The sequence below is a fragment of the Ailuropoda melanoleuca genome, chromosome 6 (assembly GCF_002007445.2).
Source record: "Ailuropoda melanoleuca isolate Jingjing chromosome 6, ASM200744v2, whole genome shotgun sequence".
Taxonomy (NCBI): domain Eukaryota; kingdom Metazoa; phylum Chordata; class Mammalia; order Carnivora; family Ursidae; genus Ailuropoda; species Ailuropoda melanoleuca.
The window spans coordinates 86908106-86934893 of record NC_048223.1 but is presented as its reverse complement, the minus strand read 5'-3'; the positions used below and the strand labels follow the sequence as shown (position 1 = coordinate 86934893).

Below are 26788 nucleotides of genomic sequence, written 5' to 3'. Positions count from 1 at the left end.
TCTGGAAAAAAAGAGGGTATGTTATCTTTGCACATTGAGCAAAAGGAGTAAATTTGCAACTCAGCTATATATCATGTCATCTGTTCAGATCTGTTGTTTGTTGTCATTGATTTATCCCAGCAGTATTTATGAAGGGAGTACTGTGTTCTCAGCATGGGTGTCTGGTTGCTTTTAAGGGCGAGGATTTGCATTAGGTGCTGGGAACTAAAAGAGTCAGTAACAGTCCTCATCCTCCTGAAGACTGCAGTCTGGTATGGAGAGAATAAATAAAGAGATAATCTTTTTTAAGTGCCAGCTGATGCCAGGTGCTTCGTATGTATCATCTTTGTAATGCTTCATAGCAACCTCATTTTGTGAATGGGGATAAAAGAAGCTTTGGTCATGCTAAGATGGAGCAGAAGGGTTAGGGTGGATTTGGGCAGACACAGACACAGATGCGCATGTGCGCACGCACACACATTGTGAAATACGGCCACATACCTCTTCTCACCAGAGTTATCTCAAATGCTCTCAGCAGCTGGCTCTAATGCTTGGAGTTCCAGAGAAACATGTCTTCAGGGTTTTCTTGAAGTCCCGGAGAGGGTCATACCTGCATAGGTGTGATGTACAACCCTTCCTTCTATTCTGAGAGGAGACGCCCCATCACACATCCCACAGACAGCAGAGGGGGGCCGTTTTGGCTCATGGACCTTTCATATTTGACTGTAGACCTAGACCCATCCCTTCTGGGTCTGGAGGAATACTCAGGGTTTGGAGAAAATAAATAATGGGAGATTATAGGTATCAACGAGTTGGGGATCAGGGTGGCCTTGAGTGTTAAGCAAGCTTGCTAAGCTGTTTTCCATATGCTGAACTGTGTAATGGTAGTATTGATAACTAGAGCTCTAGTTACAAAAAGATACAAACCTTAAATCCATTAAAATAAAGGTACAGGGTTAAGAACCAAATAATCAAGGGCCAGAAAACATAGGCTAAAGGAAACTCACAATATGGATGTCTGTTCTGAGCTTCCTGGTAGGCAAGACAATGACAGAATTGGATAGAATGCATAAGCCACAGTGCTTACTACAAAGAAGAATACCAGTCCATTGGGAGAGAGGTTTCTATTCTGTATTTTATTTTTTAGTTTAGTGCTTTGGGAGACATTTATCACATTAGTCTGTAGATAAGGGACATAGAACAACATAATGGATAGGGTCTTTGCTAGCAGTTTTACAAACAATGCAAATGTGATTCATATGACTGCTTCTTATATCAGCCCTGGCTGAAAGCCAAAGGCGTAAACAATGTGATATTCTAATTCAGTGCAGATTTTTCTTTGGAAAGCTGAAACGATATCATTCAGACTTGGAGCTTCCTCGGGATTTGACTTGGCACAAGGTAGAGCTTACAACTTTAGAAGAATTAAAATGTGTTTCTTAGGTTGTCTTGCGGGCTAGCTTCTGCTTCATTTTTAAGGTACAACTCCAGCATCGTCTGCTCAAGAAGCCTTCCCTGACTCCTTGAGGTCAAGTTAGGTGCCCTGCTATGTGCTCCGTTCCAGAGAGCTCCTCTCCTCCAGGGAACACTCCTCCCCTCCAGAGAGCCCTGACCTCATAATACTTGCTTATGTGTCTGTGCTAAAGGCAGTGAGATCCTGAAAGGTAGGCATGGCCATGATTATATGTATATTCCCAGCTCACACAGTGGCTTTGGAAATTGTAGGCCTTCATGGATATCGATTAGGTATGCCAAAACTCAGAGTAGTTCTTGTTATAAGGAGAGGTGGTACAGAGAGTGGTTAGAATCTGGGCTCCGACACCAGATTGGTGGGTTCAAATTAGGGCCTCTACCACTGTCTAGCTGTGCTACCTTGGGTGAGTTAAGGAATTACTTGTGCCTCCGTTTGTTCATCTGTAATATGGGGCTAATAATAGTACTTGCTGAGGGAATTAAGGGAATTAATACATGGAACACATTTAGTACAGTGCCTGGTGCATAGATATTGCTACGTGTGTAATTGGCTATGATGACTGGTGTCTCTCATATCTCAGCAACTCTTCTACTAGGGTTAGTAGACAGATGGGCCGCGCCATGGTCCACGCTGGGCCTGGCGCGCAGGCTACTTTTCGGTTACGCAAGAGCAACTCCTGTGTCTGGGGAACCAGGCTGAAAATCTGTGCTCATTGGCTTTCCAGGCTGCCTGTTTAGAGGTTGGACAACCCTAAGTGTCCTTCTCAGAGCTCCCTGTCCAGCTACACTGGGGCATGCTTGTGGAAGGGTTTTGTAATTCCCAGGTTGTAACTCCATCTGTGAGGCTTTCCAGCCTTCTCAGGTGGCATCTCACCCTGCCTCAGTTTCCCTCAGGAGGCACTTGAGAAATCTTTGGCTACCAGCAGTCTTGGGATCTCCTCCTGGCTCGGTCTCTTATTTCCTGTGTGAACTAGGGTGAGTAATATAACATCTGCAGCTTCTACTGTCTCATCTTTAATGATAGGCTTGACGGTACCCCCTGATGGAGTGGCTGTTGTAAGGACTCAGTGAGGTCATCTATGTACACTACTTGGCTGGGACCTGGCATGTGGTTAGCGCACATTTCATGAAAGAAACTGCTATTCTAGACCTTAGGAGACTCACTTCTCTGAGGTCTACACCCAGCATTTTTCTTCATGACATGAACTCACTTTAGAATTCATCTTTATCAAAATAGCCAGGAAAACTAAGGAAGTCTTAAAGTTCCCAGATGGATTTATCCCAACCAAGGACCTTAGGGCTCAGTTGTGGGGAGGGGTCAGTGCCCACCAACCTGAGCCTAGAGGTATAGGACCTCCTTGCCCGCCCCCTCCCACAAGGCCTTTCAGCAGTAGGTAGACTGCCTGGCACTTGAACCCTCACCTGGCCTTCCTGGCTTCCCATCTGTCAGATCTGCCAGTGTGCATCCAGGAGGAGCTTTTCACCGTCCCATGCATACTAACTCCATTTTCTGTTCTGAAAGACACACAGGTATTTTACTAAGAAGGATTAGGAAAAAAATTAAATACTTTTTATCATACTTGTACAGAAAGTGATACGTGAAGTGGTTTTGTTGAGAAAAAAACATGATTTTGTTAATGTAAATACAGTACATTGTGTACTAGAATCAAAGAAGAAACCATAAGTTTAGGTTTTGCAGAGAAATATTAGCCCTGGAGGGACACATACACACACTCCTGAATCGTCACGGTCCTGGGGGCTATACATGAGAATCTAGACACTCAGAGGAATGGCCCAGACTCTAGCTCTGCCCCGCCATCTTGGTTGAACATGCTAGGTGAGCCCCTCTCTTTACTGTGGGTTTTTTGGTGTTTCCCATCCCTGCCACTAGGGGCATTTCTGGCCACTATTGAGGGACATACTGTAGGCACTTGGGATTCAGAGCAATTTGTCTCTATACTTGCTGTATTTGAGAGCAGAGGGATGTTTTGCTCTCTTGCCTTCAGTTTTGCTCCTCCTTACTCTTCCTACCCAGGATTTTAATGACCTTTTTCTTCCTTGAAGTCTCTCTAAACCTCCTCACCCTTCTATCCCAGCCCATCCATGAAGACTTTCTGAATCCTCTAGCCTGCTCTCGTTTCGCTGTCAGAGGCTCTCCAGACAGCTCGCTTGTCTACAAACAACACGCTTTATCTGTCTCTCATCTCTCACCTCCTAACAGAACCTGGTCTGACTGGGGAAAGAGACACATTTGGCTTCCCTTGTTGCCCTCAGGCTCATCCTCACCAAGGACAGGATGCCTAGGAAACCCTCAGCCTGGATTTATGTTGAAGGAGCCCAGATCCCTGTATTCTGTAGATTTTTAAATCAGTCCTCCTTCTAGAGGGATGTGTTGATCAAAGTGAGCCAGTATGTTTGAACTATTTCTTTGAACAGGCTATTATAAATCCCCAGACCTCATGCACATCTATTGGTATAATGTCAATCCTGAGGTTACTGATGGATCTTTCCCTCACCTTACCTTGGTAGCCTGTTTATTTAAAAGGGCTGTGGGATGAAGTTGTCAGATAAGAATCTGACATCCTTCCCCTCTAGGAGTGATAAACAGAGCCTAAGCCTAAAATGGGCTGTGGGTTTGATCAAGAATTCTCTGTGAAATCCTACCTGTTCCGCTGCATGTTCTCCCAAAGAACACATTGTCCCAAACAGCCTCCAGTGGCTGTAGATCAGAATAGAGAAGGCAGCTGTCCCTGTCTCACCCCAAAGTCTGGGCAGGGAGCCTCACCACCCCAAAGCTTACGAAAATGCATTCTTATGAGAAGTTTTAGAGTTTGGTTTCTCCTCTAGCTTTTCAGGCTTGGTACAGGAAAACAATATTCCCTTTTTTTCTCATTTTGCCTAGGACTTGCCCTTTTCCCTCAGCCCTGGCATAGGGCGCACTCTTCCCTACTGTGTCCTTTTCCAGGCTTTTGTATCAGTCAGTGTTCTCAGTTGCCCATAAGCACCTACTCTAGCTAGCTTGAGCAAAAAGGGAATTTACTGACTTCTGATCAACTTCTGATTCATGAGTTTTTGATTGATAAGACAATTAGATTGGCTGCCCATGTTCTTCCCCTCTTTCCTCTAAATGATTCTGAATGACAGTAAGTTAAATGTTGTAAACCAACACGATCAAAGAGTACATGAGAAAAGACAACAGTGGGTGAGAGCTTGGGGCTAGTTTTTAGAAAAGTTGCCTCTCTGTTTTGTTGACTGTTTCCTTTGCTGTGCAGACCAAGTTTCCATGTGGGAGCAGGGGAGGTGGGGCTCTGACTGGCTATCTCTGAGGTGTAAGGAAACTGAAAGACTTTTTTATGTGGTTGAGCATTTGGATGCATATAAAATTGAGGCAATTTTTGACCCAAGAGAAGCAGAAGTTATATAAGCAAGGAAATAACAATCATAGTCCACTACTTGGCTTAGTAGGGAAGAGTATTTCATTGTCTGAATGGAGTCAACATTTTTAATTAAAAATCGTGATACAAGTAGATGGGGAATATTGGGACAGGAAATGCAAGGATGAAGGGTTGTGTAAGAAGTTAAGTCCTCATTACCATGTCAGGAGGATAATGGGTAATGCTAATGTCTAAAACTGAGCAACCAAGTATAGCAGTGTGAACTTAAGATTGAAAAATGTGGAAGTAAGTCTCAAAGAAATATCTAAAAGAGTTACAAGTGTTTGTCTCTGGAGGGCAGGGCTGGGAGCAGGGGTAGGGCCAGGAACTGCTATCTGTCAACAGAGGACTTTTGATACTACTTGATTTTAATGTACGATTTTGTATATAGAATAATAAGTTTATAAACTATGGTTTATGATTGTCTCAGTGTGCTTTGGAATTACTCCATTTCTTTTCCCTTAAAAAATTGATTATGTTCTTATTTAGCACGTTGGTCTTACTAGTGTGTGATATTCAGATTTTAAAAATAAATATTTTCCCTATTGCTTGTAAAAAGTTCTAAAACAGAGTTAATAGGAAATGAAAGAAATGTATTCAAATGATATTGGGCAGCTCACAAAGGTGGGCAGGAGGAGGGGGAGTCAGGGCTGGAAATCTATGGGAGGTCAGATGGTGGGGACATGGTCGAGGTCACTTCTAAGTCTGGATAAGACAACATCATTGGACTCACAACACTACCCTCATTGCTGGGATTAGTTTTCAATTAGATTTTTGGATCACTTTCTCACGACTCAGGGGAATCCACTGTGGTAAGCTTAGGTCTTGTGTTGGCCTGTGTAGGCTGGGGAGAGAAATCTTCTCCTACCTTTGCACCCCCTTACCTCTGGCCAAGACACATACAATGAGTGTCTCCACAAATCAAAGGTGTTCTGATATTGGGTGACCAACACCCTACAATAGTCTCTGACTCCCATATGGGACAGCCCTTTTCTCTTCTCCCAAACCTCTGAGCTCCCCAGATCATTGGGAACCTGACCACAGAATCTTAGAATATACTGAGAACCAACCATCACTCTTGTCTGTCTCTCAGACTTTTCAGATGAAGAAAATGGAGCCCAGAGAAGGTAAATGACATACAGGAAAAGCAAGGACTAGGGCCTAGGTCTCCTTCACGTACACCGTCTCCCTTGCCTGATCACCATGAGGCTAGCCTAATAAAATTTCCCCCTTTAATAAATCCAAGATGAAGACGATGATGTCGCGAGGCAGGAAGAAGTTCCAAAGTGGTCTGAACACTTTGGATAGAGTGGCAGACTGATTCCAACAGCATGAAATGTACAAGGATAATATGAAGTCTTCCAGTTAGGTTTAGAACCTTCTGGATCAGTACCCGGTATAGAGGGAAAGTAGAGGAGTGTGTGTGTGTGTGTGTGTGTGTGTGTGTGTGTGTGTGTAACTCATAATTTCAAAAAAATACATTCTTGGGGGTTGAAAGTGGTACAGCTGGGTGTGTGCTGTGTAGTCTCCAAGAGGTGGTAGGTGGCTTGGCCAGCACCAGTAGAAACAATAGCGGTCCAAAGGTGAAGGTGGAGTTCCTGTCCTGCCATGCCTGCCTGGCTCCCAGCCTCCATAGGTCGCTGGTCCTGCTGCCAGAGACACCTGAATGCGTCTGTAGGTCAAGTCAGCCACTGCCGGTTCTTACACTAGAGGATGTGGTGGGGAGGGGGTCTAGGCTAACTTGATACTGTGTCATCTGCCTTGTCCTGTGCACTTTCCCCTTTGGCTTGAGGTAAGACCTTGCCTTCTCCCTGTTCACTCTCACCACCATCAGTCATCTCTCCCAAACTTTTAGGACTCGCGTCTCTGACTTCCTGCTGTCCAGGAGGTTATGCCTGAATTCATTTTCCTCACTGAGCCTGATTCCACCTTCTGCTTTTATGTGCCCTGTCAGATTTCTTTTTGTCCTTCACACTTCACTCAGTTTCCAGCGGATGGCCATCTCCTGTCAATGTTTTCCTTCTAAACAGTGCACACTCCATCCTGTCCTCTCCAGCCTGGTGGCCTCACTCTGGGCTGGCCCTCACCGCCACATTCCTGGATCACTGGAACTGCTTCCCAGCTGATTCCTGGCACCTCTTGTGCTTGTGACCTTCTCCTCCATGCGGCCAGTCTGGCCCATCTGGAATCCAGATGGACCGGATCCTTCCCATCTGAATGTCCTCTCCTGGGCCTCCTGAGGCCTGGACTACCATTTACCCCGCCCAGTTCTGTTGCCACCTTAGTGTCCCATGAAATATCCATGTGTTCCTTGAACAAAGAAACTTAATATTCTGGGGAGATCAGTTTGATAGACACGGGGTTCAGCCAAGTTCGATGATTTTCTGTGATAGGAGGACTTTTCTGCTACTGTGCTTTGTGGTTCTTCAAGGTGGGCATATAAATGCATTATATCTCAGACTTTCTGACCAGGTTTGTTTGTTTTCAGGAGAACTTTCAGCCTCCCCTGTGTTAGTTTGCTGGGACTGCTATAACACAGTACCGTGGACTGGGGAGCTTAAACCACAGAAATGTATTGCCCCACAATTCTGGGGGCCAGATGTCTAAGATCAAGGTGTCGCCAGGATTGGTTTCTTTTGAGGCCTCTCCTCCTGCTTTGTAGATGGCTGTCATCCCATTGTGTCCTCACGTGGCCTTTTCTCTGGGAGCATGCATCCCTGGTGTCTCTTGCTTTCTTATACCGACACCAGTCAGATTGGATTAGGTCCACCCTAATGCTCTCATTTTAACCTAATCACCACTTTAAATACCTTATCTCCAAAGACAGTTACATTCTGAGGTACTGGGGATTGGGACTTCAGCATACAATCTGGAGGGGCCACAGTGTAGCTTGTCACATTCCAGCGACATTTCTGTTAGTGTCCTTTGTGATTCTTCAGGGTGCAGTATACCTCAAATTTCTGAGCATAGGTTTTTCTTTTTCTTAAATAGGAGAACTCTTAGCGTCTCCTCAGCCTCTTCTATTCCATAGTACACAATCTGGGGGCTCCCAATTTACAAGATAAAAGCTCAGCTCCGCTGCATAGGCCCTGCTGTTTGGGACCTGGCAGTATTTCAGGTCATAGCTCATTCCTCATGCTACTGATCTCCCACCTTTGATTTTGAGCCACAGAATGACCAATAGTGGGGATGCTTCATGTGTAGATTGGACTTCAGCCGATAGGCACGTAGGCCACATGATGCCACATTGGCCTCGTCAATAGGCAAGGGGCACAGTAAAGCTTGACATGGTAGAGAATGTGCTGGAAAGAATGTGTGCATGGTCTCAAGGGCTTCTCCACATGGCCAGCCTGACCTCTCTAGAATGCAGGTCTGACCATACACTTCCCACATTAACCTGCAAGGTGGGAAGAAGTTTCAAAGCTTTCTGGTCTGACTGACTGGATAGAACAGCGATCTGACAGGACAGGAGAGGGAGCATGGCTTTCAGGGGCTAAGCAAGTAGGTGATGGTTTAGTCAATACACTCAGGGAAGAAAATGAAGCTCTAATTGCAGGCCATAGAGAAACATTGATTAATAAAGGTCAGAGGAACAGATCCAGGATTCTATACATAAATTATATTTTCTGTATTATACTTTATCCATGAGCTAAGAAGTCTTTGTGGCTAATTTTGACTATAACTGATTTTAGAATCCAATCTTTGTTCACAAGATGTAAAGATGTGACTCAACCACCACTCCCTAACCTAACGGCCTTTCTCACCTCCAGGCTTACACATGCTGTCTCCTTAGACTGGAATACCTGACTGCCCCACCATTGCCCACCCCCAGCACGGGAACTTCCAGTCTCCCAGAGGGAGTTTGTACCGGGCTCCTTATTCACTGAACACTCCCCGATCACTGCACTTTCTGCTTTTATCCAGTACAATTTTCTCGGTGTGGGGGACTGTCTCTCTAAGTAGGCTGGGTTTGTTCCAGGATAGGGCCCAAGACTTCCTTACTTCCTTGTCCAGATTGCTCACAGTACCTGGCATCTAGTAGGAACCTAGGTCCACGGTTGTTCAATGGGTAGGTGGATCTTGCTCATCTCTCTCATGCCTGCTCATGGATTTTTCTCGAGGTTGACACCTGCTTCCTTGACTTCTAAATTCCATGATTCCCCAAAGTGGATGAGTCCAAGAAGCCCTTTTTTCTCCTTTGGGCCTCCCTCCTGCCTTGCTATTTCTCTAGATCAGCAAATTCCTCAGGAAACCTATGGGGCTAGGTCCCTTTCTAGCCTGAGGCCTCTTGCCTTGTGCCAGTAGTCCTTCCCCTGAGCCCAGACCAGCACCAGTGGGCACTTGGCCTTCCCCCTGGGCTATAGCCAACCTGGTTCTAGGGAGCATGTAGTCAAGAAGTATCAAGTCTGTACCTAATGACCACAGAGGAGGGCTTGAGACCATCATGAGTCTCCCGTTCTCGGGGTCTGGTGGGACAGGTAGCTACTCCAGACATATTGACAGTCTGTTTCATGCTGTCGTTATTTGGGCTATACTTCTGGGTTCTCCAGTCTAGGCAGAGATGATGCTATTCCTGTCTGTGAACCCAAAGAGCTGGCTAGTCAGTCATTGCCTGGTTTGCTTTCCTCTTCTTTTAGAGGGGATCAGAAATGGTCACCTTTCAGGGTTTGTTGCAAGACATAGTGCCAATATAGATAGAGAATTTACATTTTGGAAAAAGCACCTTGGAGACCATCTGGAAAATCTGGTCACGAAAGCAAGAAAGACCAGGGTGAATCCGAGCTAGGAATTTGAGAGAGTTGTAATAATGACTATCCTGGGCATTTTGTGTTTATTGATTTATTGATATGTTTCTTTATTTGTGCCCCACGTTCCCCTACAAAGGTGTATGAAGTGGGATTGTTTGTGTGTGTGTGTGTGTGTGTGTGTGTGTGTGTGCGCATGCGCATGCAGATGGGAGTACCTGGGGAGTTTGAGGTTTAACGTTGCCCTGGGGGTCAGGTAGGATTGCCTCCTACCTTCATGTCTGTCGCCAGGATCATCAGCTTAGATGAAGCCAGTGTGGCGCTTCAGACCTGCAGCTCTAGGGCGTGCAGGACATGGTTGTGGTGAGTTTTCTCACTGCCTTTTTTACTCCAGATACTGAGCCTAGAAGCCCTGTGCTCAGAGTTTTCTCTTCAAGCAATGCCATTCCACGGGTAGGGCCTTTCCAAGGCTTTGTGCGAGTCAGGAGAGTGGAGGGTGGGGCAGGTTGGCCACACCCCGGCAGACAAAGCGTGTTTGGCTTCTGTGTCAAATGTAGACGTGTAGCAGCTGAATGTAGAGTCACAGGACTTGAACTTGGGCCCAGAGGACTTTGGGCAAAAAATGAGTTCTTGGCCATGCCCAGGTCTGGGACCCAACAGCACAGAGGCGTTGTACTTGGAGAGGAGCTGTCTCAAAGCTTGTAGAAGAGTTTATATCGTGGATTCTAAAGAAAATAGATCCTCCCTGTTCTCTTTTCACTGAATTTGCAGTATCCTCTCCTCCTTCCTCCCCAAGACTGTGCAGTCCCACCCACGGCCCCTCTGAATCACTTTTAGTGGGGTGAGAGTGTCAAGGTGAGCTTTATTCCCCCTTTCCCATGCAGGGCACCTCCCTGGCTTTCCCATGTCACAAATCAGGGACTTGTTTCGTGACGATTGCCAAGCCAGAGAACTCCTCCCCAGCACCCTGAGGAAGAAGCAGCTCTTGTCTCCAGAACTGAAAAGAAGATATTTTTCTTTCTATTCCATTCTCCAAAAAGTCAGGCTCATAAAAAAGAATACAAATTACACCCAGCAGCTCTTATCAGCTTGGTAAAGAATTGCTACTTTCAACTTTATTGCCTTAAAAAGAATTCAAACGCTTCCATCTTTTAAAAACAATTTAGGTTGAGAAAAGGAATTAGATCCGTGTGCAGAAGCCACTTGCCTGGCAGGATTTGAAGGGGTCACGGTATTAACCTTGAACGCTGATGCTTTAATTGAGCAGCCCGGGCAGTGTAGATGTTCTCCCAGTGGATGTGTGCCATGGGTCTGGTCTCTGGGGCTGAGAGCCACACAGGGGGACAGGCCTGTGGGGACTTATACGACCCAGCAGCACTGGGAGGGAGTTTTCTGCCCCAGATGGTCCCCACCCCTTCCCTTCGTTCCACAGCCTCTGATGCCGTGGGTCCCCAGAGCCAGTCTTTGGATGCAGGCAGTGCCGTCTCAAGCTCCAGCATGAACGTGTAAATACTCATGGGAGGGAGAAGAAAACATTTTTAATCAGTTTTGGACTTGGCTTTGCTTATATCTGAAAATCACTTGAAGCTGGAGCAGATTGGTAGGGTGTATGAGAAATGGCTCAGCGCAGCCACCTGCCACCCCAGAGCTGCGTCCCTTGGCCTCAGGGGGACCGCGTCATGAGATTGTTCACAGCCTGCTGCAGAGGCTGGCGGCTGTTCTCGCCAAACCAGAGCGTAAATAAGCTCAGTAGTGATTTGTTCTATTGTACCTCTCGGTCCTCAAAGGGAACGGTGTGTTAGTGTCCACGCGGCCAGCGGCGGGAACGCCTCTCTTCTCCACGAGACAAGATCTGATCGAAAAGCCGGCTCCCATCGCCTCCCAGCAGGACAAAGCCTGGGTGTCTGTGAGAGTAGATAGAACACGGAGGGCCTTCTTTGGCGTCCGTGCCCTCCAGATGGCAGGGAAATTATGGACCATTTATTAAAACCTGAGTATCCATCAGTTGCTACTCACCGGCAGTGCTGGCTTTACTTCTCCAAGTTGCTCTTATTAAACCGGTCGTGCCTGTGAGCAGACTCCATTTCATTTTTCTGCTGATATTAACGTTTCCTCATAAATTGTCCACATGTAGCATATTCTCACTTTTTATTACAGTAAATTGCACTTCCAGCACAGCCCTGGAACCTGTCTCTATTTCATCTGAAGGATCCACAAATGATCTGTAATGAATCTTCATCCCCCGGAGGCTGTGGGCTGGCACTCCTGCCCTCCGCACAGAGTGGGAAGGCGGCTTGAAAGAGCTGTTTATCTCTAACTTGGTAAACAGTGAGGACTGAGGCCAGGGAGGTCTAATGATTGACTAAAAATTGTTCAGTTCTATCAGATTTTTACATATGTTTAGTCAATTATGCTTTTTTTTTTTTTAATGATAGCAACACAGTAGTTTGTCTGAGATCAAAGCCAGTGGGGAAAAACCCAAAAAACAAAAAAAAAACAACCACCTAATGATGACTACCCTCTCTCCAGTGTTACAGTAATATCTTTTAAAATGCTGCTGATTGACCAGACTGGTCTAGAACTCACCGTGTTGTTAAGCAGAATATATGGGAGCTTGCATCCGGAGTTCCGGCACTCAGCACAAATGAAGACACAATTATATCCCCACAGCAAAGCTCTAAAATTCGATCATGTTTCCATCAGTTTCCAAAGGTCATGATGTCTTGCATTTATCCACCTTTCAGGTTCACTTTGTTTCATTTCACCTTCTCTCAGATGTGTAGAAAAAGGGTGCTATTTTCAAATACAGGCAGTACTTTGCACAGAACAGTGTTAACCAAAAATCAAGTGCATATCCAAACTGTGCAAAACAAGGACAGAGGTCCCATATGCGTGGGTTTCTGTTAAGGCAGCACTGTGCAAAGGGAGGAGGACCTGTACGTCAGTACCCCTTCTGACTATTTGGGGCTTCCTTTTTATGTCCCTGGCCTTTGTCATTCTCAGCATCAGGGAAATATGCAGGGCTGTGGGTCCACACATTTGTTGATTCCATAGACATCTTTCAAAGTTGATTGTCTGCCAGGTGCTATGTGGGGAAGGGGCTGCATGGTATGTAGACCAGGCCTTAGGCCTTGGTGAGGGACTGGAGGGTCTTCCCCATATACAACCAGAGGACCACCTGATCCAGGAGTTTGGAAGGGTGGGGGTGGGGGTGGGGTGGTGCTGGCAGGAAACTGCAGAAAGTGGGACCTGACTTCACAGAAGTGCCTGTGGCTTCCCAGATTTACTACCAGGCCTCATCACTATTTGCATTGCCTTCCACCGTGGCTCTTGTTTTTGAATGAAAGATCCCCAGACGTGACCGGAATGAGTTTGTCTTCAAGTCTGCGTGATGCACTTGCAGGGCTGGTCATGAGCCTCGGTGACGCTGACTTGCAGGGAGCCTTTGGGCAAGTCTCCCCATCTGGCTGCTTGGATCAGAAGCCTCTTTCAGTGGCTCGTTGTGAGGACTCACTGGGGAGTCATGTGTACAGGGCTTCACTCAGGGTCTGGGTAGAGGAGGTGTTCAGAAAGTGCCAGCAATTGTACCCGGTTTCCAAGCAGCCCTTCCCTCCAGCCTTTTCTAGCCAGTACCTTCCCTGAACTCCCAACAGCAGGCTCACATTTCTCTCGGCAAATGCCTCTTAACTTCCCCTGGAGCTGGGTTTGGAAGCTACATGGGCTGAATTCTGCCACACTTTCTTCCCCAGATGGCCTTGTGTGGCTGGGCGCGATTGCCTTGTGTCCACCATTGGACACATTGCTGGTTGTCCCCAGCAACCAACCTGCCCACCAGCACGCCCATGCTAAGCGACCTGTCCATGTGCTCAGGTGACTGTGGTTCCTGCTCCCACCAAGGATGAGGGCCCTTGGCTTCGAGGAAGCTCCAGCAGAGTGGGGGGTGAGGTGGGAACACATAATGCATGCTGGGCCAGGAGGGGCCATTTCCTGGGAAGGGCCTGGGGTGAGAAACTGGAAAAGAAACCCACATACAGTTCAAGATTCCCCGGTGGGACCTAGGAGTAAGATTGGAGCCAGCAGTAGTAATCATCGACTTGGGAGAACGATAAGGCAGTTTTCTGATGAGAGCAAGGCCTCAAAAAGTCTGGAGATAAGACTAAGGTAAACAGGAGAGGTAGCTGGGCCAGAATCTCAGGCCCCTTTCTCAAGAAGGCAGGCCTCTGGGAAGCCCAGAGTGGCCAGAAATAGTTCAGTGATGGCTGTCCTTTGTGGGTTTCCTCGTGGTTCTGGGCTACCGCTTCTGAACTTCTGATCATGGCAGCTGCTTTGCTGCTTTCCTTGTAAATGGGCTCCTCAATCATCCATAGTCTTGTAGCCAGCTACTCCCCTACTTTGCCAACGGGGGGCACTGCACTCCCTCACGCTCCAGAGGGGTGACATTGCACAGAGAGGATTGTTCCTAAATAGCATGCTGTTGCAAAGACAGCAGTGGGCCTTTAAAGTTAGTGCACTACCATCCTTGGGAAAGTGCCAGGGCCTGCGCTCCATGGAGGGAATGCTCTGAAATGCTACGAGTTGGGATTTTAAAAAGATGCTAATTGTCGACAACTTGTCATTATTGCAGGCTCCCAGTGTTGGGGGTGCCTAGGGAAGTGGCCAACAATTAACACGTACATAAATAATTGGTGGCACTTGCACTTTAGGAAATAAATCCTCAGCGATGCTGCTGGAAGGCTTCCATGTGGAGGGTTTTTCCACTCTGTTTATGATTTCTTTAGGCCAAGATAAAGTGAAATGGGCTCATGGAGGGGAGGGGGGTGGGGGAATGGGATAGGCTGGTGATGGGTAGTAAGGAGGGCACGTATTGCATGGTGCAGTGGGTGTTGTACGCAAGTAATGAATCATGGAACTTTACATCAAAAACTAGGGATGTACTGTATGGTGACTAACATAATATAATAAAAAATATTATTAAAAAAAGTACTGCAATAAAAAATATTACACGTCAAAAAAAAAAAAGAAATGCAAATGGAATATTGGTTTTAGGCTGATGAGAACAAGTTAACCTGGAGAAGGAAGTCACTGCCGCTCATCACAGCGTTTTCTCCATTGTGAGAAAAATGATCATTTTGTCCCCATTGTTGGGGGCCAGGCTGAGGCCCGAAGGCTCTCATGGTGCTTGCCCTGACAGCTGTTGAGGCTTTTTGAGGAACAGCATGACGGAGGGGAAAGAACTCAGGCTTTGGAGACAGACAGACCCGAGTTCAAATCCAGCCCCTGCCAAGTACTAGCGGAGGGCCCTGTGTGAGCTACGAGGCCAGATCTAGGTCCTGGCTCCCTGTCTGTGGGGTGGGGAGGAGAACACTGCCTGACTCAGTCGGCTGTGTGAGGAAAGGGAGGTGTGTGTGTTGTGAGGTGGCGGAGATAGAGTATTGAAGTATCTGGTAGGGTGCTTGATCAAAGGAGATGGCTCAGACTTGGTCGTGTGTGAATGGCAGAGATCACAGAGGGAGGGGACCAGGCTGGAGTTGCTTTCTGCAGCCCCTTAGAACCACTGTCTTCTCGGCCTCCTTTTAGGCATTTGGATATTAGAACTGATCTCCACCTCCATATGGCCAAGGGGCTTCTCCCGCCCCATCCAGGCGAGCCACCCTGCATCTACCATTCCCATCAGCATTAGGGGCTGTTTTCTGTCTAGAGTTGGGGAGCCAGGAGCTGGGCTTCGGTCTGCATCTACCTCTCTATGGAAACAGTGGAATCAGGATGGCTGAGGGGCCAGGACAGGATCCAAATGTCCCCTGGCCCCCGGGGGCCCTGCAGGATGGCATGTCAGTGTCCAGTGTCACTTACAGTCCAGCTCTGTTGATGCAGTTAGCTGTGGGAAAACTGTCATTGGCCCGAGGTCCGGACAGGGGCTGCTGCTCCTGGACAAGGGGACATATTCTCTTCCCCAGGTGTGGGAAGGACAGCTGCCTTCCACGTTCTTTACAGGTGTCTAGCTATGCAGTGTACTTTTTTCTCAAGAAGGTGGTGTATGGGTGCAGGACAAATATAGACACCTAGCTGTGTCTCTGGAAGTGATGCCCTCACTGCTGGCCGCCTCTGTCCACCATCCCAGCCCTTTCTATGGGCTACATACCACAGTAAGCTCCTTGGGTCTCCTATTGAAAAGGGGCTCAAATAGAAGTTGGCATGAACCTTTGGAAGTTTCCACCTTCTCAGCTCTTCTTCTGAAGTTCTGTGTTGGCCAATCTACTGATGGACCACAAGAGCCGGGAAGTCGGTCACTGATGGTTTGGCAAGACCTTGTAAGGCTCACAGTATTAACTTAACCAGGGCTGCCAGTGCAGGGGCCCTTTGGGTTCACTGAGACATGGTTCATGCACCCATGGGGTCTAGGTGGAGCTTCTACAGTTGTTCGGGACTCTATCACCTGCCACTGCATTATTTTCAAGGTTGTCCCACAGCCGTGGCACCCAGCTCCAGCAGAGAAACCCAACTGCAGGAATGCGGCCTCCCTACTTGCTGGAGGCAAGTGACTCGAGTCCACCCTGAGCAGAACTCCAGGAATGAAGGGCCCATGGAAAGAAGGATCTCCCTTTATTTGCCTAGTTAGCTCAATACTTCTCTGCTGATGTTGAGAGTGTTACATAGCAGCGGACCTCCAGTGATGCCAAGGTGAAGGGAGGCCCCACGTTGTGCTGCCTGGAAAGGTCTGTGGACTCATGGAGGAGACAGCGCTCATCACAGTGGCCATGTTGTGTTTATTATCGATTGTCTTGGCACTCTTGGCTCCATGATCGCCCGGACGAGGCTCCGGGCTCACACCTGCATTCCAGAGAGTTAGGACAATAGCTGGGGGCACTGTTGAGTGAGGGAAGGAGTAGATGAAACTTCGCATGTCTACACGTTTAAGAGACCATTGAATGATGACCAGGCTGGAGACTTGAGTGGAAGGAATGGGAAGGACCTTCATGTTCACTGCTTATCTATAGTGAGCTCCTTTCTGGGCCGGGAGCCTCACACATGATTCCATGTAATTCCCATGATAACCCCAGGGTGGGAAGTCTCAGGTTGGGTTCCCAGAAGCAGACTCAGGGTCAAGGATTTGTGTGACAATGATTTATTAAGAAGTGTTTGTTCCCAGGGGAATTAAAAAAAAGAAAGCCAGCAGGGGAGTGGGAATGTGGGACCGGGATATGGAGGTCAGGGGGGTGCGCTAGCAAGTGAGGCAGTTTGGGTGTGGTCCCATGGACAGATTCTGGACCCAGCTGAGCTCACACTCGGAGCAGCCCCCATCTGGGAATAGGGCAGCTGGGATTTGTATATGTGACAGTCTCAGTCCTTGGTGAGGGGTGTAAATTCCCAGGCAACGTGAGTGCTGTGCGGGGTTCCAGCAGCCTGAGCCATGGGTGTCTGCCATTGGGCATGAACACATGCGGGGAGCTAGTGTGTTCACAAACCCTAATGGAATTCAGGGGGAATGCGGGCAGAGCGTCGATAGCACTGTTGGCATTCAAACGCCTTATAGGCGTGGAGCTGCCGCTCAGGGCGGTGGAGTAGCTCGCCCAGGAGCCCACAGCTAAGCAGTACCAGACTGGGATTTGAACACGCTGTGCCTGCCTGCCTCCTCCTTGCCCTGCTGGCTCTGCCATGGACGAGAGGATGCGGCTGCACCCGCCACAGACATGTCTGGGGAGGAAGAGGGCAGGATGGCTCTTTAGACGGGGAATTAGAGGTGCTGGGAGAGACACTGCCCACTGGGCTGTGAGAATTTAGGGCTCTTCCCACGGAGCTGGCAGCTCTCCAGTAACTGGTTGGGGGGGAGAGGTGTTCTTTCTCAATCTGCAGCAGCTTCTTCTTACCATCTAGCTCGGCTGCTGTGCGAATTGCATCCTCCGGAAAAGGCTGCAGCCAAGTGCTGTTTATCTCTGCGTGGGGAAAAGAGGCTTAACAAATTAGCCGAGCTTAACTGGTGAGGAAAGTAGGACGGGAAAGTTGGCCAGTTGTCCTGTGGGGTTTTCTGATCAGTTCTCTCCATCAGTATCTTTCATACATGAGTCTGAGACCAGGTGGGACAACTCCTGAGAGGAGCCAGGGTCCCAGCTGTTCCCTGGGATGTCCCCGCAGCTGTGTCACGTCCCCTGCACTGCTGGCTCCCGCGGGTAACAGAGGACCTTTCACCTGCACGGGTGCAACTATACCTTCCGATTCACAGAACTAAACATTCTGGAGCAGGGCTCCTAGCCGCAGAGGCCAAGAGTCAGGGTGGGAGCTCTGAAATAACGCAGGACCTTAGGCATATCGCCATTCTCAGTGCATCAGGATCCCAAGGAGTGGGGCACCCAAGGTCTGCACTTTTAGATGGCACCCTAAAAGGTGCCTACCCGCAGCCAGACTTTCAAATCATTGCTTATGAATGTCCGTGCCTGACGGAGTCTTGCCTCTCACCCGTGGTCAACCTCCCTGCTGACACTTAAGTCCCTTTCAGGGACATGCTGTTCACCTCCACTCGGACATGTCCCCCGATGAGATCTTACTGCTCCCGAAGCAGCCCGTTCCATCTTGAACCGCTTGGAAAGTCAGAAAGTTCTGTCTTCTATTGAATTGATACCTCCCTCCCTGATTCCTGGAGACCTTGGTCCTAAGTCAACGCTGAGAGGCTGCAAAGAGCAATTCCAGTCCCTCTCGCATATGACAGTTCTTCATGTGCCTAAAGACGCCTATACTTTCCCTGTCCCGCTCCGTGACCAAATCCAGCCTGCAGTGTCCTCCGTCAAGTGGGGTGGCCCAGTAGTCAACGCCTGGACCCTGCCTTTTCAGAGCTCTTTCTTCAGCAGTGTGGCTTCCAAGTCTCATCTCCCCAGTTGCCCTTCTGTTCCTGGAAACCAAGAGTAAGGCTTTGAGTGTGGCCTTGTTAAGCTGTATCTCTTTATTTATTTATTTTTTAACTATTTTCTTTATTTATTTGACACAGAGAGAGAGAGAGTACAAGTAGGCAGAGTGGCAGGCAGAGGGAGAGGGAGAAGCAGGCTTCTCGTTGAGCAGGGAGCCTGACCTGGGGCTTGATCCCAGGACGCTGGGATCATGACCTGAGCCGAAGGCAGACGCTTAACTGACTAAACCCTCCAGGCGCCCCAAGCTGCATCTCTTTAGATTCAGTTTGGCGTCCCAGCTTTCTGAGACGCAGTGACACCCTCCCAGCGTTATATCCTGTACAGATTGGTTGAACGTGTCCCTGGTGCCCTCCATGTGAGCGTTGAGGGAATGCTGAGGTGTTGGGAATGGAGGCAAGCCAAAGCCCAGCCATGGGCTGCAGTGTTCTCAGAGAGTCCTGTGTCCACGTCTCCCTCCCACACCTCCTCCCCAGGCCTCCAAGCTTCTGAAGACATTCCTGAAAGTCTGTGTTGAGAGGAGGGAGGCTTTGGGCTGGGAAGCTGGGACTGCACCTGGACGTGCAGTCCCTTCACCTCCTCTGAAAGTCCGAGGCTCCTCCGAGGGCAGCCAGCCCAGAAGTCCTCACAGCTTCTCGGGAGAGGGGCTGGTATATGGAGCGAGTAGAATGAGGAGAAAGCATCTTTGGGACATGGCCCCACAAGGGCTTGGCATCTCTGGAGCTCCTTTCTTCTAGGTGCAAGAGAGAGAGAGAAGAGAGAGGAGCCCTCTGTGGAGCAGCCTAGGCATTCTTAGACATAACTTACTTATCCTGAGGAAGAGAGTGTTTTGTGGGGGCATGGCTCATGAAGAGGAGGACTTGTGTGGCTAGAGAAGATTTCCAGGATCCAAGAATATGGGTGAGTCCGGGAATGAAGGTGGAACCTGCAAAGGGTGGGGATGGCCACTTCCCGTCTCTGCTTCGTGGGAAAGGCTTGGGACCGGTATGGATGCCGTTCCATTTTCTTTATTTACTGCTTCTTGAGATTGAGGACTGAAGATATTGGCAGAAAAGAGGAAGCAAGCGTTATCTATTTTTTATAGCTGAACAGAGACTGGAGTGGTTAAATGACAGCCAGCGAAAGCAGTCCCCTTCCAGCCCAGTCCAGACTCCCATCCTCATTTGTCTTCACAGGAGCTGGCCACCTTCTCACTTCTGGGCTAGAGAAGGAGAATTCAAGTCTCCCCCTGCCCCAAAGATGGCCCAGAAATATCTCCGGTGTCCACCCTTGGTGTCTTGTGGGAGCTCTCTGTAAGGGCCTGGGCTGCTGGCTGGGGCACTCCCACAGGCTCTCTTTCCACATGTGTGTTGTGTTGGCCAGCAAACTGATCTATTCTCTGTGCAGGTGAAGATCTAACAGAAGCCCACGCACCGACAGGGCAATGGTCTAGCTCCCACGTATGGCTGGGTCGCTGGTGCAGGCAGGCTTTTTACCCCTCCATGCCCATGGTTAAGAAGAATGAGTCGGATCTCTGTGTATGGATGAAAAAGACATTCTTGATACATTGATAAGTAAAAAAATGACAGCTGTAAACTGATGTGTATTTCATGATTCCAGTTTAATAGAAACATCTGTTTGATATGTGTATGTAGGTATGTACCACAACTTCTAGAAGGGGACACCTCGGACAATCTCTGGAGGATGAACGCGGAGGGATAAATGGGGCATTTTCACCACTTTAGCACATTTAAAAAATCGGGCAGGATTATGGGATGATTCTGACCATTTTTATTTTTCTGTATTTTTGAAAATAAAAAGAGTAATAAAAATTACATCACAAAAATTCACACCCACACACTTACACAGTCACCCCCCCCCCACACGCACACAGAGGACGACAATCTGATAGCTCTCTCCGGGTTCCTAGATGGCTTGGCACAGTGCCTGGCACTCAGCAGGAACTTGACATGTGCTAAGGGGCAGAGTTCTTACAGGACATGCTTGACTACGATCGGTTCCTTCCCTCCTTTCGATCTGTTGGCTTTCCAATGAAAGGAGGGTGAAAGCACCCACAGAACACATGAGACACAAAATAAGGAACAGGGTCCTGTCTGCCTTGCCCTCTCACGCTTCCTTCGTGTATTCGACAGCAATATTCATTCGTATATTGAACACTAAGTGCTGGTTATAGTGTAAGGTTCTGGGACACAACTGTGACCACCCAAGATGCGGAGACCGCAAGCTGGTGAAGGAGATAGATGATACGAAATAAATAAGCTGCTAACTATTCAGGCACAGCAATAGCACATGCTATCAAGAAATAGAACAAAGTGCTATAAAAGAGAATGATGGGGGTGGGGTCACCACCCAGAAACAAGAAGGAGCCAGTTCTTGGGTCCTCTGTGGGTTCCTTAGAACTGAAGGCAGCTCAGAGCCCCAGTGGTGAGCTGCTGTCCTCCCAGGTGTCGTTCAGCACAGCTGGACGAGCTGCCATCCCTCCCTCGTTCCAGATTCCTGAGGCTCTAGCCTCAGGCAGTCATGAGAATCAGCCCCCTAAGCTCCCCTCTGGAACGGTGTTCTCCAGGAGAGGGGAGGAATGCCCCCACCTGTGGTTACCCTGCGATGCCCACAGCAACAGGAACTTCCAACTTGCTCGGGGCTGGTGCATGAGAGCTTGGAAGAACAGCAGGAAATCAGACGTCTGTGTTCAAATGATGCGTCTTGCAGCTAAGGCAGCCAGAGCTGACCCCGGGGGACGGCATGTTTCGTGAAGAAAAAAATCTCCAAGAGCAATGTTTATCAAACCCCGTCTCGGCTATCAGCCTGCATGTCTGCCAGCTTCTGTCTTGCTTCTGTTCATGTTGGTTTTCTTTTTCTCCCTGCAGGCCGTGGAGACCAACCTGGCTTCCAAGGACAGCCACTGGGTCTTTGTGAATGAGGTAAGAGCCCAGAACACTGAGGGGCACAGCCTGCACCGAGCCCCTTGCCCCTCAGGAAAGCTCAGAGGGATGCCGCGGGGCCCAATTCTGACTTGGGGTGCTGGCATGAATTCCAGGGCTCCACTGTGCGACACAGGGGTTCAGAGAGTTGGGCCTGACCTGCCAGCATGCTCACCTGGAGCAGGTGGGAACCAGCGGACTAGTCGAGATTGCAGCACGTGAAGAAGCAGAAGCCAAAGAGAAGCGGTGCCCGGCATGGGAGGCGCAGAGCGAGGGGAGGCAGCCAGCCAGGGGTCAGGCGCAGGAGAGATTAGGGCAGGTTAGAAAATGGGGTGCAGAGCGGGGCAGGGCCAAGGAATAAGGAGGGGATGGAGGAGGCTGGATTTTAGGCAAGAGGTTGCAAGTGTATGTGTGACCTAACCGTGTGAGTGTGTGTGTGTGTATAAGAGTGCACGCGTGTGAGAGTGTGCGTCAGCCTGTGCTGTGAGCGCATATACGGACATGTGTGTGAGTGCGTCTGTGTGTCCACCCACCCGTGTGCAGCTGGTGGGGCCGGAATCAGTGTGGCCATTTAAAGGGGGTAGATGGAAAGCGTCTCCCATGACAGGCCATCCCACTGCTTTGGGCCCTGGGAGGAAGGGGAACACCAAGTTTTCCACGTGACTGGCCCTGGCCTCCTCTGCTCTGCGGACATGACATGTGAGTGGCCTGTAGCCACATGCCCTGGCTTTCCTGAAGAATCCCCTGTGCCCACGTGCCCATTCAGGAAACACCACCAGGGCAGCCTGTGTGACCCCAGCACGCTGTTAACAGAGCTGATTCTGGAAGGCGGTTCCTGGTGCGCCTTTCATCAGGGCTTCTGCCCTCAGCTCCTAAATTAACTGATCAATTTCTAATGGCCTCATTCGAGAAGATGCAAGGTTTATTATGTAGGCAATTTATTCTTTTATGATGTGTGTTTCTTCATTAGCTCAGTGCTCTATGGCTGAAAGAGTCTTGGGTGGCTTATTTTAATAATTTTGCAGGTAGTATCAGATAGTAACTCTTGCAAGGCCCACTTTTCATGGCTTTCCTCCATAAATTCACGTCTTATTAGCTCTTCCCCGGCCAGTTGGAGACATGCAAGGTAACTGTCCATTTACCTCGGGTGGCGGATGGTTGTGCTGCTAATTAATTAGGAGGGACATGATGGCCACCACCCTATTCTTCAGAGCCTGGTGGAGTGCTCCTGGGTCCTTGGGAAGTTTTGATCCTCTGGGCTTTGTCAGCTTCTCTCCAGGTTTCTCAAAGTCTGGTTCCCTTTGTTCCAGAGAAGGGATGCTTTCCATGTGCCTCTTAAGACAAATGTCTGGTGCTGGCATCTCTTTTATGGTGACTTCTCCGAACTGGATAGCCAGGGTTTCCCTGTAGCCCGTCTTCAAAAAGGACTCTGTTTTTACATTTCTAACCCATATCCTTTTTCCTCCCCTGCGTCTGACCCACCTCCAGGGCTGTATGTCCCCCCTGACCCCCTCTTCAGGGCTGGGGGTAACTTCAGCATGGCTAGTGGTGAAGTGCCCCCAAGGGCATTGCTGGGGCAGCTGGGCCCCAGGGCTTACTCAGGGTCACCAGGTGTGGACACGGCTGTCAGCCACACTGGAACAGCCTCACCCAAGAGAATGGCTATGCAACTCCCCGGTCAGCAGCACACTGCGGGCCAGCACACACATGTGCATATCCCTGAACTATGTGTGTCCTCCTGCTGAAGTGACCTCCCCACTTCTTGGTTTCTATGGGGAGGCTCTTCCTCTAGAGAGTGAAGGATATCACCTACTATATCTTGATCACCCATTATATGTCAGGGACTTGTCAGGGCATTTTGTATTTGGCACCACCCTTTGTCCTGAACGACAACTCTTATGACAGTTATTATCATCCCCATTTTACAGATGGGAAAAGACGGGCTCAAGAAGTTAAATCATTTGCCCAAGGTCATGCCATTATTAAATGGTGCATTTGGGACTCTGTATGAAGACTGTCTGACTCCAAAGCCCTTTCTGCCAAAGGACATCATCATGCATGTGGCACTGACAAAGATTCTTAACCTATGGTCGGGGTCTGATTCTATAAGGCCACTAGGTAGGGCTCTGTGCACACATCAGTATGCATACTGATGGAGACACTCTTGGCTTTTGTGTCAGCTCATGGACGTCCTTGAAGCCTACGATCTGAAGGTAGGTCCCCCTATAAAACTTGGACCCTGGTGTGGCCTCTGGTTAATGACCAAGATGTTCTCTTACTTGCATGTAGACTTACCCTTAGGATCCAGCCACATTCAGTACTGCTGTTTCCTGTTACAATCTAGCCCCCCTGTTATTCTCATGATCATTCTAGGCTCTATCTAAATACAGAGCCACGGACAAAGTTTCCCAGTTGCTTTTCTGTTCGTCATTTGTGATCGATAAAATAAGGTGGGAAGAAGAGAAGCAGGAGAAGGCATTTGGTGGTTCCAACATGGTCTCCAGAGTTCAGCAACTCTCCTGGGGGCCCATCTTCTCATTTCCTGAGCTTCTCCCCACTTCCCTGGAGGAAGTTGTTTGTCTGACAGGCTCAGGTTTGTGCTTTCTCCTCCCATATCTTTCCCCAGGGAGGCCTGCCCTGTGATTCCCCAGCTCTGCCCCTGCTTCTCTCATTCCTCACAGACTCTCCTCCAGTTTCTCCCTCTGTATCTGACTTGCTAAATGTGTTTTCCTGGATTCAAGATAAACACTCAAAGTCACAGGCTTTTTTTTTTTTTTCCCTTAATAGGGTGGTTTTCTTAATACACCTACCCCTTTGCTGGTGAATGTTGGTGTTGTAGGTTTGAGGTCTGTTTCATTTGGAGAAGAGGTAATTGGATGCAGAGAAAGGCTTGTGAGTATATGAGCCTCACTGACAGTTTCTAGTTTCTGCAGGTCTCTGGGTTTGACTGTGGGGACACTGGCAAGCAGATGTGCTTTTGGGTATAAGCTATATTTTCATTGATTGGTTAAATTATACATTAGCTTGGAGGAGCGTGGGGAATTTGAAAGAACTTGCGGAAAGCAGGTGAACCACTAATCAGGGTGGCCACTAGGTCATGAGTCCCTTGAAGACATGGCCAGAATTCAGCTCATCACTGAATCCCCGGTGGCCCACGTAAAAAGTAGGTTCTTAGAAAGTTTTGGTTGTGGGGCACCTGGGTGGCTTAGTCCTTAAGCGTCTTCCTTCGGCTCAGGGCGTGATCCTGGAGTTCTGGGCTCGAGCCCCACGTCGGGCTCTTCCACTGGGAGCCTGCTTCTTCCTCTCCCACTCCCCCTGCTTGTGTTCCCTCTCTCACTGGCTGTCTCTCTCTGTGTCAAATAAATAAATAAATAAAATCTAAAAAAAATGTAATTGTTTAAAAAAAAAAAAGAAAGGTTTGGTTGAAGGCAGGTTGTTATATTTAGGGTAGAACAAGTCCCTTAAGAGCATTTCCCAGGAGGCCTTCGAGGAGAGACAAAGGCATCAATTAAACTCGAGACTCAGGGATGGAGGGGGCCACTCTGGGTCATTCATCGGAAGCTGCCATTTGAGGACCAGTCAGACTTGACTGTGGGTGAACTAGGTGGTTTCTGGAACCTTTTCTCCTGCTGCACTGGAGTGCTTTCTCTCCATGTGGCTTTCAGCAGATCTCAGGTGAGACAGTGCTCAGGACAGGTGTCCTCAATGCCAGGTGGAGTCTGGGTGCAGAGGAGAATGCCCTCTCCATGAGGATCTGTCTCTTGGGAACCTTTTGGAGGAAATTCTTTTATGGAGTGTATATACAACTTTCCAGCCTCTTCCAGAGCTAAGCTTGACTGGGACTCAGAAGTGCTCTGTTTGTTGCTGACCCACCAGATTGTGAGACTGGTTCTTCCAGACATGGGACCAAAGCATGTTTTGATGGAAATGGTTTAAGATGTTTAGAAAGCTCTGCAGAAGCTCATGCATAACCCTTGTGCTTAGGTTTCTCAGTGAGTGAGGCTCTGAGCTGCGGTCTGTGGAAGAGACAGAGTCAGCAAGTCCCTGGCACCCCTGCCCCATTTACAGCAAATGTCAATGACCCCCACATCCCATGTTCGTTCCAGACCTTGCCTCTGAGCTCTAGACCCAGAGATCAGATGCCTTCTGGACTCAGCTGTTTGGAAGCCTCTTGACCACCTCCAGCTCAGTGTGTCTCTCTCTGAACTCATCATCCTTCCCAATCTGGTTCTCACTCAGTGTTCCAGTCCCAGGAGCCAGTGCCCCCCCCCTTCTGGTTGGCTCCCTATTCAGTGGAGACAAGCCAACATCATGGGCCCTGCCTCACAACCTGTCCAGGACGACCCTGCCCACACCTGTGCATCCTTATTTACTTCTTACCCTTCTACTCACTCTCCCATGGCTCATCCCTGCAAGCAGATGAGTGACTTTGTTTCCTGTATTTATTTTCCTCTCCTGGCTCTGGCCTTTGCCAGAATTTTCCTTTCCATCCGGCATGTTCTTCTGAATCTCTGATTGCCAAGGACTTACCTTTCCTGCAGGGGTCTGCAAAATCTCTCCTTTGCCAAATGGTCTTCCTGGGTTTCCCCATTATTCATTCTCCTACCATCATGCCCTCCTTGGCCCAGCTATGATGTGTTGGGGGCTTGGTGCCTGTGCCTGATTCCCTGAATAGCCTAGAAGTGGACCTCCTTTCCGTCAGGCTTCCTAGAGTTCCCAGCAAGAGGGACGCACACATAGGATGTGCTGCGTAAGGCTCCTGCTGCTGGTCTGTTTCCTACTTCCTCACCTTGACTCTGCTTGTCTAACTGGCTACATGTGGGAGAAGAGCATTTATAACCATCCTGATCCTTCACAGACTCAGAAAGCTGTCCTCCTGCTCTGCGAGCTACAGCTGTCGGCACCCCCTATTCCCCGCACCACTTTCCCTGTGCTTGCAAGTCCCAGGGGGCACAAGCTCTTCCTCTGAGGTGCCCGCATGCTTCCCTCAGTCCCGGTCCAGGCCTGAGCCAATGGCAGAGCTGCCAGGGAGAAGGGCAGGGGAAGTGCTGGCGGGGCTTCCCACCGCAGTCTCCAAATTGCATTTGGAAACATATGTTCTGCTAATTTGTAGGTGCTTTGTGGAAAAAGGCTTCTGTGATCAAAGAGGGTGGCTAAGTTCGAGTTAAAGAGTGAGAAAAGGTGTCTCCTGCAGGCATCCTCAGTCTCCGAGGCAGGCCGTGCTTTCCAAGGCTGAGGCTGTGCGCGCTGTCTGCCATATATGCATTTGTTCCAAATGCACTCGGGCTTTTTCTCTTGATGTGCTCCCCTCTGCTCCTGCATAGGTCATTGGAAGGTGGTGG

The 26788-nt window shown here is 48.9% G+C and overlaps 1 protein-coding gene across 1 annotated transcript in view; it reads left to right on the top strand.

Moving 5' to 3' along the window:
- GRID1 (glutamate ionotropic receptor delta type subunit 1) overlaps positions 1-26788 on the top strand; it is a 731471-nt gene that overhangs the window by 448018 nt on the left and 256665 nt on the right. Inside the window, exon 5 of the mRNA XM_019795472.2 lies at positions 21393-21446. Within this exon, the coding sequence (XP_019651031.1) occupies positions 21393-21446 (54 nt within the window). The remainder of the gene's footprint in view (positions 1-21392; positions 21447-26788) is intronic.